This window comes from Symphalangus syndactylus, chromosome 9 (assembly GCF_028878055.3).
Source record: "Symphalangus syndactylus isolate Jambi chromosome 9, NHGRI_mSymSyn1-v2.1_pri, whole genome shotgun sequence".
NCBI lineage: Eukaryota > Metazoa > Chordata > Mammalia > Primates > Hylobatidae > Symphalangus > Symphalangus syndactylus.
The window spans coordinates 95,589,479-95,602,679 of NC_072431.2; the positions used below are offsets into that span (position 1 = coordinate 95,589,479).

At 42.4% G+C, this 13,201-nt stretch overlaps 1 protein-coding gene across 5 annotated transcripts in view; it reads right to left on the reverse strand.

Annotated features, from left to right (window-relative positions):
- Nucleotides 1–13,201, reverse strand: part of NPSR1 (neuropeptide S receptor 1) — a 212,282-nt gene that overhangs the window by 26,636 nt on the left and 172,445 nt on the right. For all 5 annotated transcript variants that reach the window (XM_055293450.1, XM_063609678.1, XM_055293451.1 and 2 more), the window contains 2 exons: nucleotides 13,107–13,183; nucleotides 2,503–2,589 (listed from right to left, as the gene is read on the reverse strand). In XM_055293450.1, the coding sequence (XP_055149425.1) occupies nucleotides 2,503–2,589; nucleotides 13,107–13,183 (164 nt within the window). The remainder of the gene's footprint in view (nucleotides 1–2,502; nucleotides 2,590–13,106; nucleotides 13,184–13,201) is intronic.

Sequence of the window (13,201 nt, forward strand, 5' to 3'; positions counted from 1 at the left end):
TTCTCAGCCTTAGTAATCACCTGAGCCAATTCCTTCTAATAAAGCACGCTCTGTCTCTCTCTCATTTTCCTCTGGAGAGCACAGACTACGACACAGAGCTAAACACTCATAAGTTGACTGGAAATACACGCATCTCTCATTTTCTTGCCATAAATTCTCCACTCCTTCTCCCACTTTCTCATCCATAGAATTTTTTCTCAGAGTAGAAGTTTGGCTTCCTTGGCTGTCTGCATGCAGGGACAAGCTTTCTGCCATAACTCTGTAATGTGGATTCTGTAACTTGTTGGGAATTTTGGAATGATAAACTGACTCATGGGTCCCCTCTCGACCCCAGACCTTGGCAATGTATTAAAGAGGAGCAATTCAAACACAAAACCCACTAAGTGTTCTGGATTCTGGTTAATTAACACAAACACTGGCCCTGAGCAGTATTTGGGGCACTAAGGGGGCAAATGGCCTTGTGTGCTTGGGTGTTTGCATGTGTGTGTAAGTCGGGTTGGAGGATTCTGGTTTTCACAGTGATACCAGTTCTCTGGCATGGTACACGCAGCCCAGCCAGCAAAGATTTGTATCTACTTTGAATGCCCATTCATGTAGAGGAGAACCCTCTGTATAGTTATCCCAGTCTAGAAACCTGACTTTGTTTTACACATAAACACAGATATTTTAAATAAATATTGAAATTTGTAGAAATGCAATTCTGTTGTAAATGGAGGAAAGATTACTTTGTTTAATTCAAAATTTTACGAGGATTTTTTCTTTTTGCCAGCTCAGAAAATCAAGTCACTGACAGTAATATCGCTTACATTTTTTTATGTCTCCATGAAAATACACCTGTATTGGTTTTCATTGTGGCTGTTATTATGTCAAGGTGTAGGTGTGACTACTTCATTATTCTTCTAGTGTAGCTGTGCTTATGTTTTTACACATTAAAATTTGTATAAATTTTAATTAATAAAAATAGTATTATTTTATTTTAGATTATTTTCTTATTCCTCCTTTATATTTTTTTTTGGCAATATATTAATGTTTTAATTATCATGGTAGGTAGTATAAGTAGGCATTTTATTTCAAGGTGGAAAATGGACATTACAAAGTGTTTGCTACAGAAAAGGCCCTTTTGGTCTGATAGGGCTGTCAATATTTGCTGACCCTCTAGAGAATGTCCCTGCTTGCTGACGGAAGGGATCCCACAGGGCCTTGGAGTATGGTTGCTGATGACAAAGGGCTATGCTGGCTCTGGGACACACTTGTAAACATACATTTTCTAACTCAACATCCAGGGAACGTGCATCTGTGGTTCTGACTATCTGAGAAGACAGAGGAGTCTTTGATCTACTTCAGAAGCCTCTGAGAAAGTTTTTGAGCCCTGGTGGGTTGTATATGTTTTATCCCAGTTCCGCCTGCAGTGTTGTTTTGTGCCTACATCCTGCTGGCTGAGTCATGCTGCGTGTGGTCTGTTTCGCATTTTGCAGTTGCGTTTCAGAAAGGTGAGAAGACTGTTCTGGTGCTTTGACATGCAGCTGATGGAAGATCTATGCTTCCTCGGAGCTTCAAGAGCTACCAGAGGGGCAAGGAGGGGATATTTAAGCTAAATAAAAAAGAAAATAGCACAAATCCCTTTCCTTCTTGCATAGTTTCATTCATTCATTCATTCATTCATTCATTCTTTCATTCAACAAATGTTAATTGAGCAGTGTGTAGGAGACCCTATTTTAGGTCTTGGTGATGATATAAGTAACACAAAAGCCAAAGTCATTGCCCTCATAGATTTATTACTCCAACAGGGGAGACAGACTATAAGAAAATCAATCTATATCCTATAGTGTGAGGTAGAACCAAGAAGAAAAATAAGGCAGAGTAAAGACTAGAAAAAGGATATTTAAAAAGACTTATCAAGGAGCCCTCAGGGAGGTGGCGTTGTTGGGGAACAAATGAGGTTGGGAAGTAAGCCAGGGCACCACCGGAGAGCAGAGTATTTCAGACAGGAAATAGTACAAGGCGACTTTATGAGTCTTAAGAGTAGAGAGAAAGGAAAGGGAAAGGGCAGAAGACAGGAGGGTGGAAGGGCAGGTAAGGTGCCATAAGGGAGAAATTTGGAGTGAACCTAACATTAAATATTCAGATAAGGTGGAAAGGCACTTCTATCTTCTTTTTGCCTATGAACTCCAGCCCTGGGTAAGAGTGTGTCTTAAAGGAAGTGACTGAGTTAGCTGGTGATGTGAGCATCTGCTTCAGCTAGTTAGGTCCTAATCAGATTTTCTCCAAATTATTCAACCCATAGCCTTGGCAGGCAGCTGTATTCATAAGGAGAGGGATTAGGAACCAAATGTCAGCCTTGAAGGAACCATGAATGGGCTGATGAGTTTCACACATTCCTTTCCAAACAGACCAATGTAGAAGTGCCCGTTGGCAAATTCCTTTCTGCCACCAGGTCCCAGGAGCAAACTTGCTTTTGGGATGTTCATACCACTTTACAGCTCAAGGAGGGACATTGCTTACCAAGAATGATGACGATGCTATACTTGATAGCCTTGATTTTTGCCTTTGAGATGAGTCCTCGGTTGTAGCTGCTGCACAGTTTCCCATCTGTAGATACGAGAGGGGCATAGTAAGAGGAAGTCTTCAAGATGTGAGTTTCTGTTTCTGCCAATAGGAACATTAAAGGTTAGACCCCAGTTTTCACTTATATCCTGTGCATTTATGCCCAGATGGCCTTCCTTGGAAATTTTTAGATTAAAGATGGTTCTGGGCTGGTTTCTGGAGAATGCTCAGTTTACACCTTAATATTATATGCAAATGGTATGGAATGCTCAGACTCTCTCAAGAGACTTGGTCAGATGGCCTGAACAGCTGTAGCTGAAATTAGACCATGTGACTATGCAGGAGCTGAGGCCTTCCCTGAGGAGTGCTACTCTCTGAGCCCTGGTTATGCTGAGACACCCATGCGGCCACTTTAGCAACCTAGGCAAAGTTACTTTCTAAAATAGTTGCCCCAGACAAATACATTCGTCAAAATAAAATAAAATAAAATAAAATAAAATAAAATAAAATAAAATAAAATAAAATAAAACAAAAAAAACCACTCTCAAGAAAAGCTCAAGCCAGGGATATCAGAACTCTCCAAAATAGGAGCTTGGATATACATTTTTTTCATATGTGGGCTGTTGTCTGATGGTGAACACTGAGGGGTGAATATAAGAATCTACTAGAATACAAGCTTGATGGGGACATGGGCTTTATTTTTTGCACTCCTGTAGCCTATACACATATTCAATGACTAACACAAATATGTTGAATGAATCAATAACCACCTCTCATTAGTCAAGCAGTGGTAAAACAAAGAGATAGGATTAGGCTAGGCAGGATCCAGTGCAAAAGGCCTTAGTTAAAGGAGTGATTACCTGTAAATTTGGGGATGAAAATGTCAAATGTGGTGTCCCTTTCCTCATGGAAGAGTTTTTACTGTCAGGGCTTCCACCAGCCCATAGGCCACCTTTGTGAAGTTTCAGAAAAGGGGCCCTTCCTCTGATAAGCACAGGCCTGCCTAGGGCACACACTTAGTGAGGGAAATATGAAGAGAATGCCAGCCCTGCACACCTCTCAGCCAGGAGCCACCCAGTGGGGCTCAATGGGCACAACCCTAGTGGTGGCCCTGGTCAGAGACCCACTCAGTGCATCAAAGTCACATGGAGTAGGGCAGTTGTGCACTAGAAAGGCAAACTGCTGTGCTCCATTGTCTTCACTGCACTGCCCAGCTCTCACATTTGAAATTTATTTTAATACCCATGGAAACCAGTCAGATGTTTACCTTTGCAATATTCATTCAATCCCACCTCCAATCTGATCTAGCCCAACCCCACAAGTATAGCACATCTGCTAAGAGATAAGTACTGACTAGAAGGGCTGAAATATAGTACTTGTTCTCCAAGAATTTTCAGTCCAGCATGAAAGATCACACACTCTCCATAAAACTGGTTGAGATGAGCGAGATGCTACTATGGTTTGAATGTCCCTGCAAAAACTCATGTGTAAATTTAATTGTCATTGTAACAGTATCGGGAGGTGGAGCCTTTGAGAGGTGATTAGGCCACCAGGGCTTGGACCTTATGAATGGATTATTGCTATTATTATGTTATTGTGGAAGTGGGCTTCTGATGGAATGGATGAGTTTGGCTTGACTTTCTCTCTGTCTTGTGTGCTCGCTTTCGCCCTCTGTTTTCTGCCATGGGATGACCTTTGCCAGTTGCAAGTGCCCTGCTCTTGGATTTCCCAGCCTCTAGAACCATAAGCCAAATAAATCTCTTTTTTAAAAAATAAATTTCCCAGTCTGTGGTATTCTGTTATAGCAGCAGAAAATGGACTAAGACAGATAGAAACCAACTGTGGACAGAGGAGAGACCCATCCTTCCACCACTTTGCTGGGGAGGCTGTGTGGGAGATGCAGAGAGCATCAAGTGAACTCAAATGACATAAGAAGGATTCCAAGACAAAGGCGGGGTGCAGCGTGGGATTAGGAGAGGTGGGAGGCAGAGAGTGAACATCCTCAGCCAAGACATGGAACAAGAAAACGTAGGATGCGTTTTAACCACAGTGAGTCATATTGCTTGGCTGTAGCCTACAAATGCGTGGGGTTTGAGAGTGGAGAAGAGAACTGAAGGCAAACTGGGGAGGCCTTGAATGTCTTTCTGAGGAGCTTGGGCTGAGCTCCTGAGGCGGCCGCAGGCCATTGAAGTTTCTGCGTGTTTTTGCAGTGTGAACATTTACTCATTGCAGAGGACAAATGATTTTCAAGAGTAACAGGAATAGGGGCTCTTTAGGTACAAAGAAAAAATGCTAATTATAATTAATTCATATTTCTTAAAGCATACCCTGTAAGGCCACTCCTAAATACTATTAGGGTCTTCAAATTATTCTGTGCATTTCATGGGACCACGAAACCTCAGCCTTGTAAGAAAGCAAATGCTTCAGAACATTTAGAGCAGTGATTCTCCATTGGGGGTGATCTTGCTTTACAGGGAACTTTTGGCAAACTCTGGACACATTTTTAATTGTCACAATTGTGTGTGCATGTGTGCTACTGGCGTCTAGTGGGCAGAGACCAGGAATGTTGCTAAACATCCTTCAATGCACAGGGCAGCCTCCACAACAAAGAATTATCCAGTCCAAAATGCCAAAGGTGTCAAAGGTGAGAAACCTTGATTTCTAGGATGGGATCTTGGGAAGGACACAGGCTTTAAGATCAGATTGGAATGCATCCTCCATCTCTACCAATTACTAAAACTTTGTAATCTTAGGCAAATTGTCTAAAGTTCCCGGCTTCAGTTCTCCCATTTAAAAATTGAGGTGTAGAACACCAAACTCACAGAGTTACTTTGAAGATTAACATAAAATAATACATTCAAGGAACCAAGCCCCATGCTGGGATGTTGGATGTCTTATCTGTTGAGATGAATGCAGCTTTAACAGTATTTCAGATGGAAGGTGAGCCATCTTTATGGAAGTGAACAGAAGGTATTACTACGTTTGATTGTCTATTACACAAGTTTGTTATCTGTGTAAGAATTATGTACAGCAGAAAATGATCTGGGTGAGATTATACCCATGGGGGGCAAATAAAGAAGACAGCAGGCCAAATTATATCCTTTCAAAGCGTCCCCACTAGCTGCTCCTAGGCAACAGCTGGCCCCTAAACAGTATGGCTCTGAAGACTAACTTGGTCTTTCAGAAAAGTTTTCGAGAATGGCATTTGTGCTCTGAAATCCCTTTAAAATGGAAACCCGCAGTGCTTCCCACAGGGCAACTGGGTGACAATATAATCGTCTACCTGCCCAGAGATCAGTGAAAAGCATCTTTAATCTGACCATTCCAGGAAATGCAAAGCCTCTAGTTTCTAAACATGGCCCTTCAGAGAGAGCTGAGCTGCAAAATGCCGGTAATTCTCCTTTATTGGGAGATAAAAGGATTATTTCTACTCAGGCCTTGGTGCTGAGCTACAGTGAAAAGCAGTTAAATTCAGCTGTCACTGTGCATTAATAACTTGGGTAGCCTGAAGGTGGCATGTCCATTCGATTTGGGACTGGGAGAAGCACACTGATGTGGACTGTTTTAGTTCCACAGTATACCCCTAATGGGGACACATGCTGAAAATTTGGTCTCCAAATGGCCATTTCTGGCTCCTCACCTTCCCAAGACCACAGGCCTCTTACAGAGCCACTGGGAACCCATTCTTCACGCAGGCTGAGCACCTGAAGTGGGAGCAATTGGTACCTTGGGATTTCAAATGGAAGCTGACTTGTTTCCTGGGAGGTAGTGGGGGGAATTCATCTGTGGACCTATAATGAGTGCAGGTGATTTGTTTAGAAACAAGGAAGTCTAACTGGCAATATTTAAAAATAAATATGCTTCCTATATTAGAAACTTTGTGTATGTTAGGCTGATTTTTAAAAACTTCAACATTTTTTTAGCAGTTTTTCCTGATTTCTAAAATTTTTAAAACTTGAAATTCATTTTGAACAGTAACATTCTCTTTACTAATATAGCTTGAATACCCCCTGAACTCATCAGTTCAGTATTTTAAGCACATTAGGTCTCATCTGTTTAGCTGCAGGACTGCAGTCAGTTCCTTCCCAGGGTGTTTTTGTCCCTCTAGTTTTTCTGAGGGACCCAAGGAGGTGTCTCAGTGTTCCAGGATCCAGCTAGGCCGCCGCCTGTGCTTCTGTGGTGATGCTGTCTGGATCCTGCTTTCTAGGCTCGCTGCAGCTGCCCTGGGCTGCTCCAGGTCACTTCACCCAGATCTCCTCTTTGCCAATGACTACCTCTTGAGGGGCTCCAGCTGGGCACCAGATGCTCCACAGCCACAGTCACTTCAAAGCCACATTGTGAGTCCTCTTCATTATTGCTCTTGACCCTGGGCGGTTGCTTTGCTCTTCTGCTCCACCTCTCAGGGCCTCAGTTGTGTCCCTGGGCTGTGGGTTATTCAGCACCGCTGCTCTTCCCGGGGATACCTGCTCTCCAAGTTCTTCTGTCAGGAAGCAAGGGAATGGCCTCTCTCCTCTGTACTGTGCTATTCCAGGAGCTTGCAGCAGACTCTCTTGAACTCCCAAGAGTTTCAGCTTCTTTAGCCCCCCACACAGCGTTTTCCTCCCTAGATGCCAACAAGTGGCTAGAGTGGTTAGGTGGGAATGTTCATCTGTGACCCAGAACTTACATTTCCCTTTGACCTTAAGGCACTCATTGTGCCTGACTCCGTATTCTCCAGAATGTTTTCACATTCAGGGATCTTATTGTCCCTTTCTTGTCATCTGAGGTGCTCCCTCTCTCCCCATTAGCTGGACATGCCTGCATTATTTCTGAACCTTCAAGTAGGAAAGTATTTTGCATTCCTTTTCAGGAGGTTTTTAGCCCAGAGCCAACTGTAAATTGTAGCTAGATATGAGAAGATTTCACCTAACCCACCAGATAGCCCTTTCTGTACCTCAGCACCTCAGCTGAGGCAGAAGCAGGAGCCCTAACAGCCTAAAATAATTATGCAAAGACAGATGAGCTCTTCACCAAACCCATTCCTGTTTCCCCAGGGCACACAACTAGACTACAATTCCCAGCCTGCCTTCCAGCAGTGTGTAGTCATGTGACTAAGATCTGCCTAAGGGATGCTGGGAAGAGTCAATGTCTACCACCTCAAACCTGGCTCAGATACCTCTCCTGAGCAGTCCTCCACTCTCTCTCTTCCCCAGCCCCTGCCTGCTGGAGGGAGGTGCTGAGGAGTACCTTAGCAGCCCTCTGTTAAGCATGGCAGAATCTCCACCTGCTTGAATTTCTGAATGACTGTGGAACAATGCTTTTCCCTCTGGTCTTTATTGCCAACTGGATTTTAATTAAGACATAAACTTCTATGTGGTTAAGGCTACTGATATTTTGGGTTTACACAGCTGCTAGTGTTTCCCTTCTAAAGTAGAGATTGGTACCTCATATGCAGTGCTTTCTTAATGAAAACCTGAAACATGTAGCATTGGATTTGTGGGCAGGCAGCAAGTGGCAAGGAAACTGAGGTTTCCATTTGTCTATTGTGCCAATACTGCACTCTGACTTTACAATACATTTCAATATTTGGTAAACCAAACTTTCTCTACCTTGTTCTGCATCTCTAGGAATGTCTAGGCTACTCACGGCTCTTGAATTTTCCTTGTCTATTTTAAAATAGGCTTGTGAAGCTCAATAAAATGTTTCAATTCAATTTTGATTGGAACTTTATTAACTTGTAGATCAGCTGGGGAGATTCAACGTCTTTATGATATTGAACCTTACTATCCACGAACATGTCATAATCTTCATTTATTTGTATCTTTATGTTTTTCTGGCACATCTTTTATTAAATGTAGTTAATTGTAGAGAAGCCGTTTTATTCACAGTTACTGATGAAGAAGCTGATATGGACAGCAGTTAATGGGCTTCTCTTAAATTTTTTAAGCTAGAAAGTGAATAGGGGCTCTAACCCAATTCCTAATCCATAGCTTTTTTTCTTCACTCTAGTATGCCTCATTTAATTAAAAACATGGAATTTGTATATAGCATGGATCATATCCACCAAGCCATGATAGCTAGACATAGTTATAACGAGAAATTTATCTGTTCCATGGGTACACTTGCCCAATCTCCTGCTCCCATGCAGTAAATATTCTAGTTTGTACAAGTAAATCCTCCTGGACATCAATAATATGCTCATTTATGAAAGATAACATATAGGACTGGAAACCCCATCTCCTCCACGTCTTGCCCTCCATGCTCGTTTATGGGAAAGTCTTTAGATAATTTATGATACCGTTCTTTTTCTTTTCCTTTCTGTCAGCCTTTGACTGGGAGAAAATAGACATATTTGTCAGCAAGAAGAGTGGTTCTCGCACTAAGGATGGCTTGAGTTTTTCAGCCAGTGTTTACAAAGTGAGCTTCTGTTCACACTAATCATGGCTAATGTCCCCTTGTTGATGAGCAATAATCCTGGCATGCAGACCCAGCTGGAGATCCCATTTACCTGCCAACTCCAGAGCTGCTTGGCTATAATGACAGATGGGAAATCAACTGCGTTCCATTTACGAATAAGATATAGAGAGCATATAAGCTTTTGAGAATACCAGCTGCCCTCATTTCGGGATGAGGTCACTAACGGTAACTAAAAAATAGATATAATGGAGATATAAAACTATATTAAAGAATAAAAAGTGGCGGTAGCCATTTCCACCTTTGGGAGGGAGTAATGGCATACTCTATATCAGTGGGAAACAGAGCTCTAAGTGGCTTTGTACAATTTCAAGGACTGGAAGTCAGGAGAGCCCAAGAGTGCAAGTACTGGCATATGTAGTAGCAGGAGACATGGAAACTTTGGAGAGAGCCAGCAACTCAGCCTCCCTGGGGGGAGGTGTGCTGAGGAAGGTGGTGAGCAAGGGCGGTGCTGCTGTGGAGGGAACAGGAGAGCTGTAGGAGGTGAGACAGTGAGAGTGAGTGCTCAGAGGGACAAGCAGGGAGGAGCATGTTAGACCCACGGAATTGGCAGAAATCACAAGACAGGGGTTTACACCAATCTGACTCGTCTGAAAGTACAGGAAGACCTCGGCTACCTCCACAAAATTGGTCTCCACATTGCCAGTCATGACTCAGCCTTTAGATTTTAAATATATCAAAACAAAACCTTCAGGAGATGAGGTAGGAATAGCTCTCTGAAGACAGAGCTCTGGAGGGAGTGTCCAGGAAAGGAAGCCACACCCAAGACCCTGAGTTTGTGTTTTTAATTTGTAAAAAGTCTTGTCTTTATGTGTGTATTTGATATGTGTGCATTTGAATACCAGCTGTGTCACATGCTACCTGTGAAAACAAGCAAACTGCTTAACCTTTGAGCCTATCTTCTGTGAGAGACAGTTAATAACACCACCTCGAAGAGTTGTGGATTAACCCATTTACTGTTTAGAAAAAAAGTGCAACACACTGCCTGTGCAGTATTCTCAAACGGGAAATGGGTTAAATGGGAAATGGGCAATGGGCAATGGGTGAAATGGGGCAAACAGGAAATGAGTTAAAGGGAAGAACACAAGGAAAGGACCTAGCAGTGGCAGACAGGAGCTGCTCCCTCTGTCCCTCTGACTTGTCTGTCTGTGTTGAGAGGTGAGTGGACGATGGCTTTGAGTGGGCCTTAGAGGGTCTAAGCATGACATTTATACAGAGAAGTGCATGGCAAATATATGTTTTGAGGGGCCTGACTTGATGGTTTTAAAAAAGGAATATACATATATACATCTAGGATAATATTGGCTGTTTACTCAGGCTAAAGGGCCACAGGGCTATTGTTTCAATTGTATGATTTAGGTAATTGTAGAAAAATTAACATATGGCTAAGTGGAAAATAGAAGAAAATAAAAATCAACTAAAATTCGACCTCTTAGAGATAACTGCAATAACATTGATAACATTTAGCTTCTTGATATTTTCCATCTCCCTCTCTCTAGCTATCATCTATCTATACAGGCACATATATATTCTGCTAAGTAAAAATATGTGCACGTATCTATAAAAGGGATACCATGCTGCTTTCTTTTTCTTAGTGTAATATATTGGAGAAATATTTCTATGGCAATAAGTACACTCTATATAATAATTTTTAGAGCTGTAATATTTAATTGTACGGCTATATAATTATTATACTCAGTTCCTTCATTGTAGGATATTCAGATCTTTTCAGTTTTTCATGATTATAAACAATATTTCTTATATTTTTTTCTTTCTCTTTCTTTCCCCCCTCTCTGCCTCTCTTCCTCTCCCCATCTTTCCTTTCCTTTCTTTCTTTTCCTTCCTTCCTTCCTCCCTCCCTCTCTCTCTCTTTCCTTTCTTTCTCTTTCCTTTCTTTCTTTCCTTTCTTTCTTTCTTTTTCTTTCTTTCTTTTCTTCTTTTCTTTCCTCACTCTTTCTCTCTCACTCTTTCTTTCTCCCTCATTCTATCTTTTGTTCTTCCTTTCATAAGGAGTGTATTTCCTTGTAGCATACGATACAACAATCTAATATATGATTGTTTCCATATGGGCAGTTGTCTCAACATTAGTAATTAAACAGTTTCTAATTCTCTGTTATTTTAAAATACTTCATCACATTCTAAATTCCTGAGGTTTCCTTTAGCATTTCTGTTCGGTTGGATTTCCCTGTCCATATAATTCTCTTTCAATGATTTTAGTATTATAATTATAGTACTTACTGCATTTATTTGATACCTGATAGAGGAAGGATGCCTTCATCCAATTTTTTTCAGACAGATATTCTAACTTTTAATCAAAGCCAATTGCACTGAATAGAATGAATTCACTTGTGTTTATTCTCTCTGATTGCTTTTGCTCTTCCAGAAAAACCAGGGTGTGGAGACTGCACCACTGTACCAGTGGAAGGGAAGCACTAGGATCTGCATGGGGGCTGGAATTAGGCCCAAGCTGAATGACTGGGTCTTCGTGGGTTGAAAATTTCCAAGCAGCCTAAGCACATCTCTTGGTTACACTGGTCAGTCAGTGTGAAGGTCAGCCACCTATGACTCTGTGTCTCACTGGACCAGACTGTCAAACCTGGTTGAACATTAAAAATGCCTGAAGAGCTTTTCCGAAATAATAATGTCCATGCTCCACTCCAGATGGAGTGAATCAGAATCTCTCAGGGAACGGTGTCTGGGTTTTGGTGCATTTTAAAAGCTCCCCAGGCAATTCTACTGTGTAGCCAGGGCGAAGACCCAAAGCCCTAGACTGTAAGCTGCCTATAGTCAGGAAACATGCTATTCATTCGTTTGTCATTTCCGGTCCCTTGTACCACTCCTGAAAAGCAGAAGAGCACAGAAGAATTGAACTGAATTCAGGTGAAGAACCCAGACTTATATATCTCCACTCACACCTCTAGGGAAAGAGACACAGGTTATCAGTGCCTGATAATACTTGTGCATCCTCTTGGTGGCCTCACAGTCTTATTCGAAAAAGTAGCTTTAAGAGGGAGAAAACAAGCTCTGTCTTGGTCCAACAAAAGTTAGCTCACAGTCTGAAAAGCGGGGGACTTAGGGAGAATCCAGTCTATCCCCTTATTTTAACCTCTTGGAGCCCAGGTATTACATAACTTTGCCAGGTGGCACAGCTCTTAGTGGCACATGTGGAACAGAAAGTAGCTCTTCTTATTCCAGATATTTGTGGTATAGCTTGTTGTCCTTGTGTGAGTGCATATAGGTGTGAGTATGCATTGTTAGTGTGTGTGAGACTGAGTGTGTGAAGGTGTGTGTATTTGTGTATATGAGCCTATGTTGTGTGTATGTGTGTGCACAAGGAATGGGAGGGGTGTGAAAGCTGAGCAGAGCCAGTCTTCTTCTGCAGAGCTATCACATTATAACAACAGAAAACTAGAAGCCCTTTCTTCTTTTGGCCCCTTGGTTTGCTGTGTTTTCTCCAGGTTGATCTTGGTCAGGTCCAGTAATGTTTTCCTGGGAAGCAGGGTAGGCTTCCAGGGCTCAGAGTCTATTGCGTATGAGGGGCTCTGCATTCAGGTTTACTGAGAAGGAATTTGGGGAAGAGTTGTAGTAGGTGGTCTTAGGCTTCATCTGGTTTGAATTGGTGTGACAGCTGGGAAAGCATGGACCACCGTGCCTTTACTGGCTTAGGGTCCAAGATTGTTCTATGGACAGATGGCAGCTTTATATATCTGAAAATTCAAGCCAATCAGAAAAGCCTATCCTCATCTTTGCTGAAGGTGTGATGTCCTCCTTGGACACTCTGTCTTTTCATATCTGTGTCCTCCAAGGTGCTTCTTTGCCAGACCTGAGGCTGGGGTAACCCTTGGATCCTAGGTCAAAGGCTAACTCTCTGCTGGCATAGCTTGGCCAGGTCCAAAGTGCCCCCTTCCCTCTCCTAGATTTCAGGGAGGTCACATGGGGGAAGACAGAGCCTGCCTGTGACAGCCTTTGGTGGGTCTGGTCTGCCGGCTGGGTCCTGATATGATCCTGTATGCTTGTGTATCAAGGAGTCCCTAGCTCACATTTGCTAGAAGAAAACCTCTGGAGAAGCAAATTAGCGAAGAATTGGGCCATGCAGAGTAGAGACTTACCTGAGCAGTTGGAAATCACTGTTTCGTAGGTTTTGCTTTTAATCCAAATAGTTCGGATCACAATGCCATACATGATGCTGCAGAAAGAACCAAAG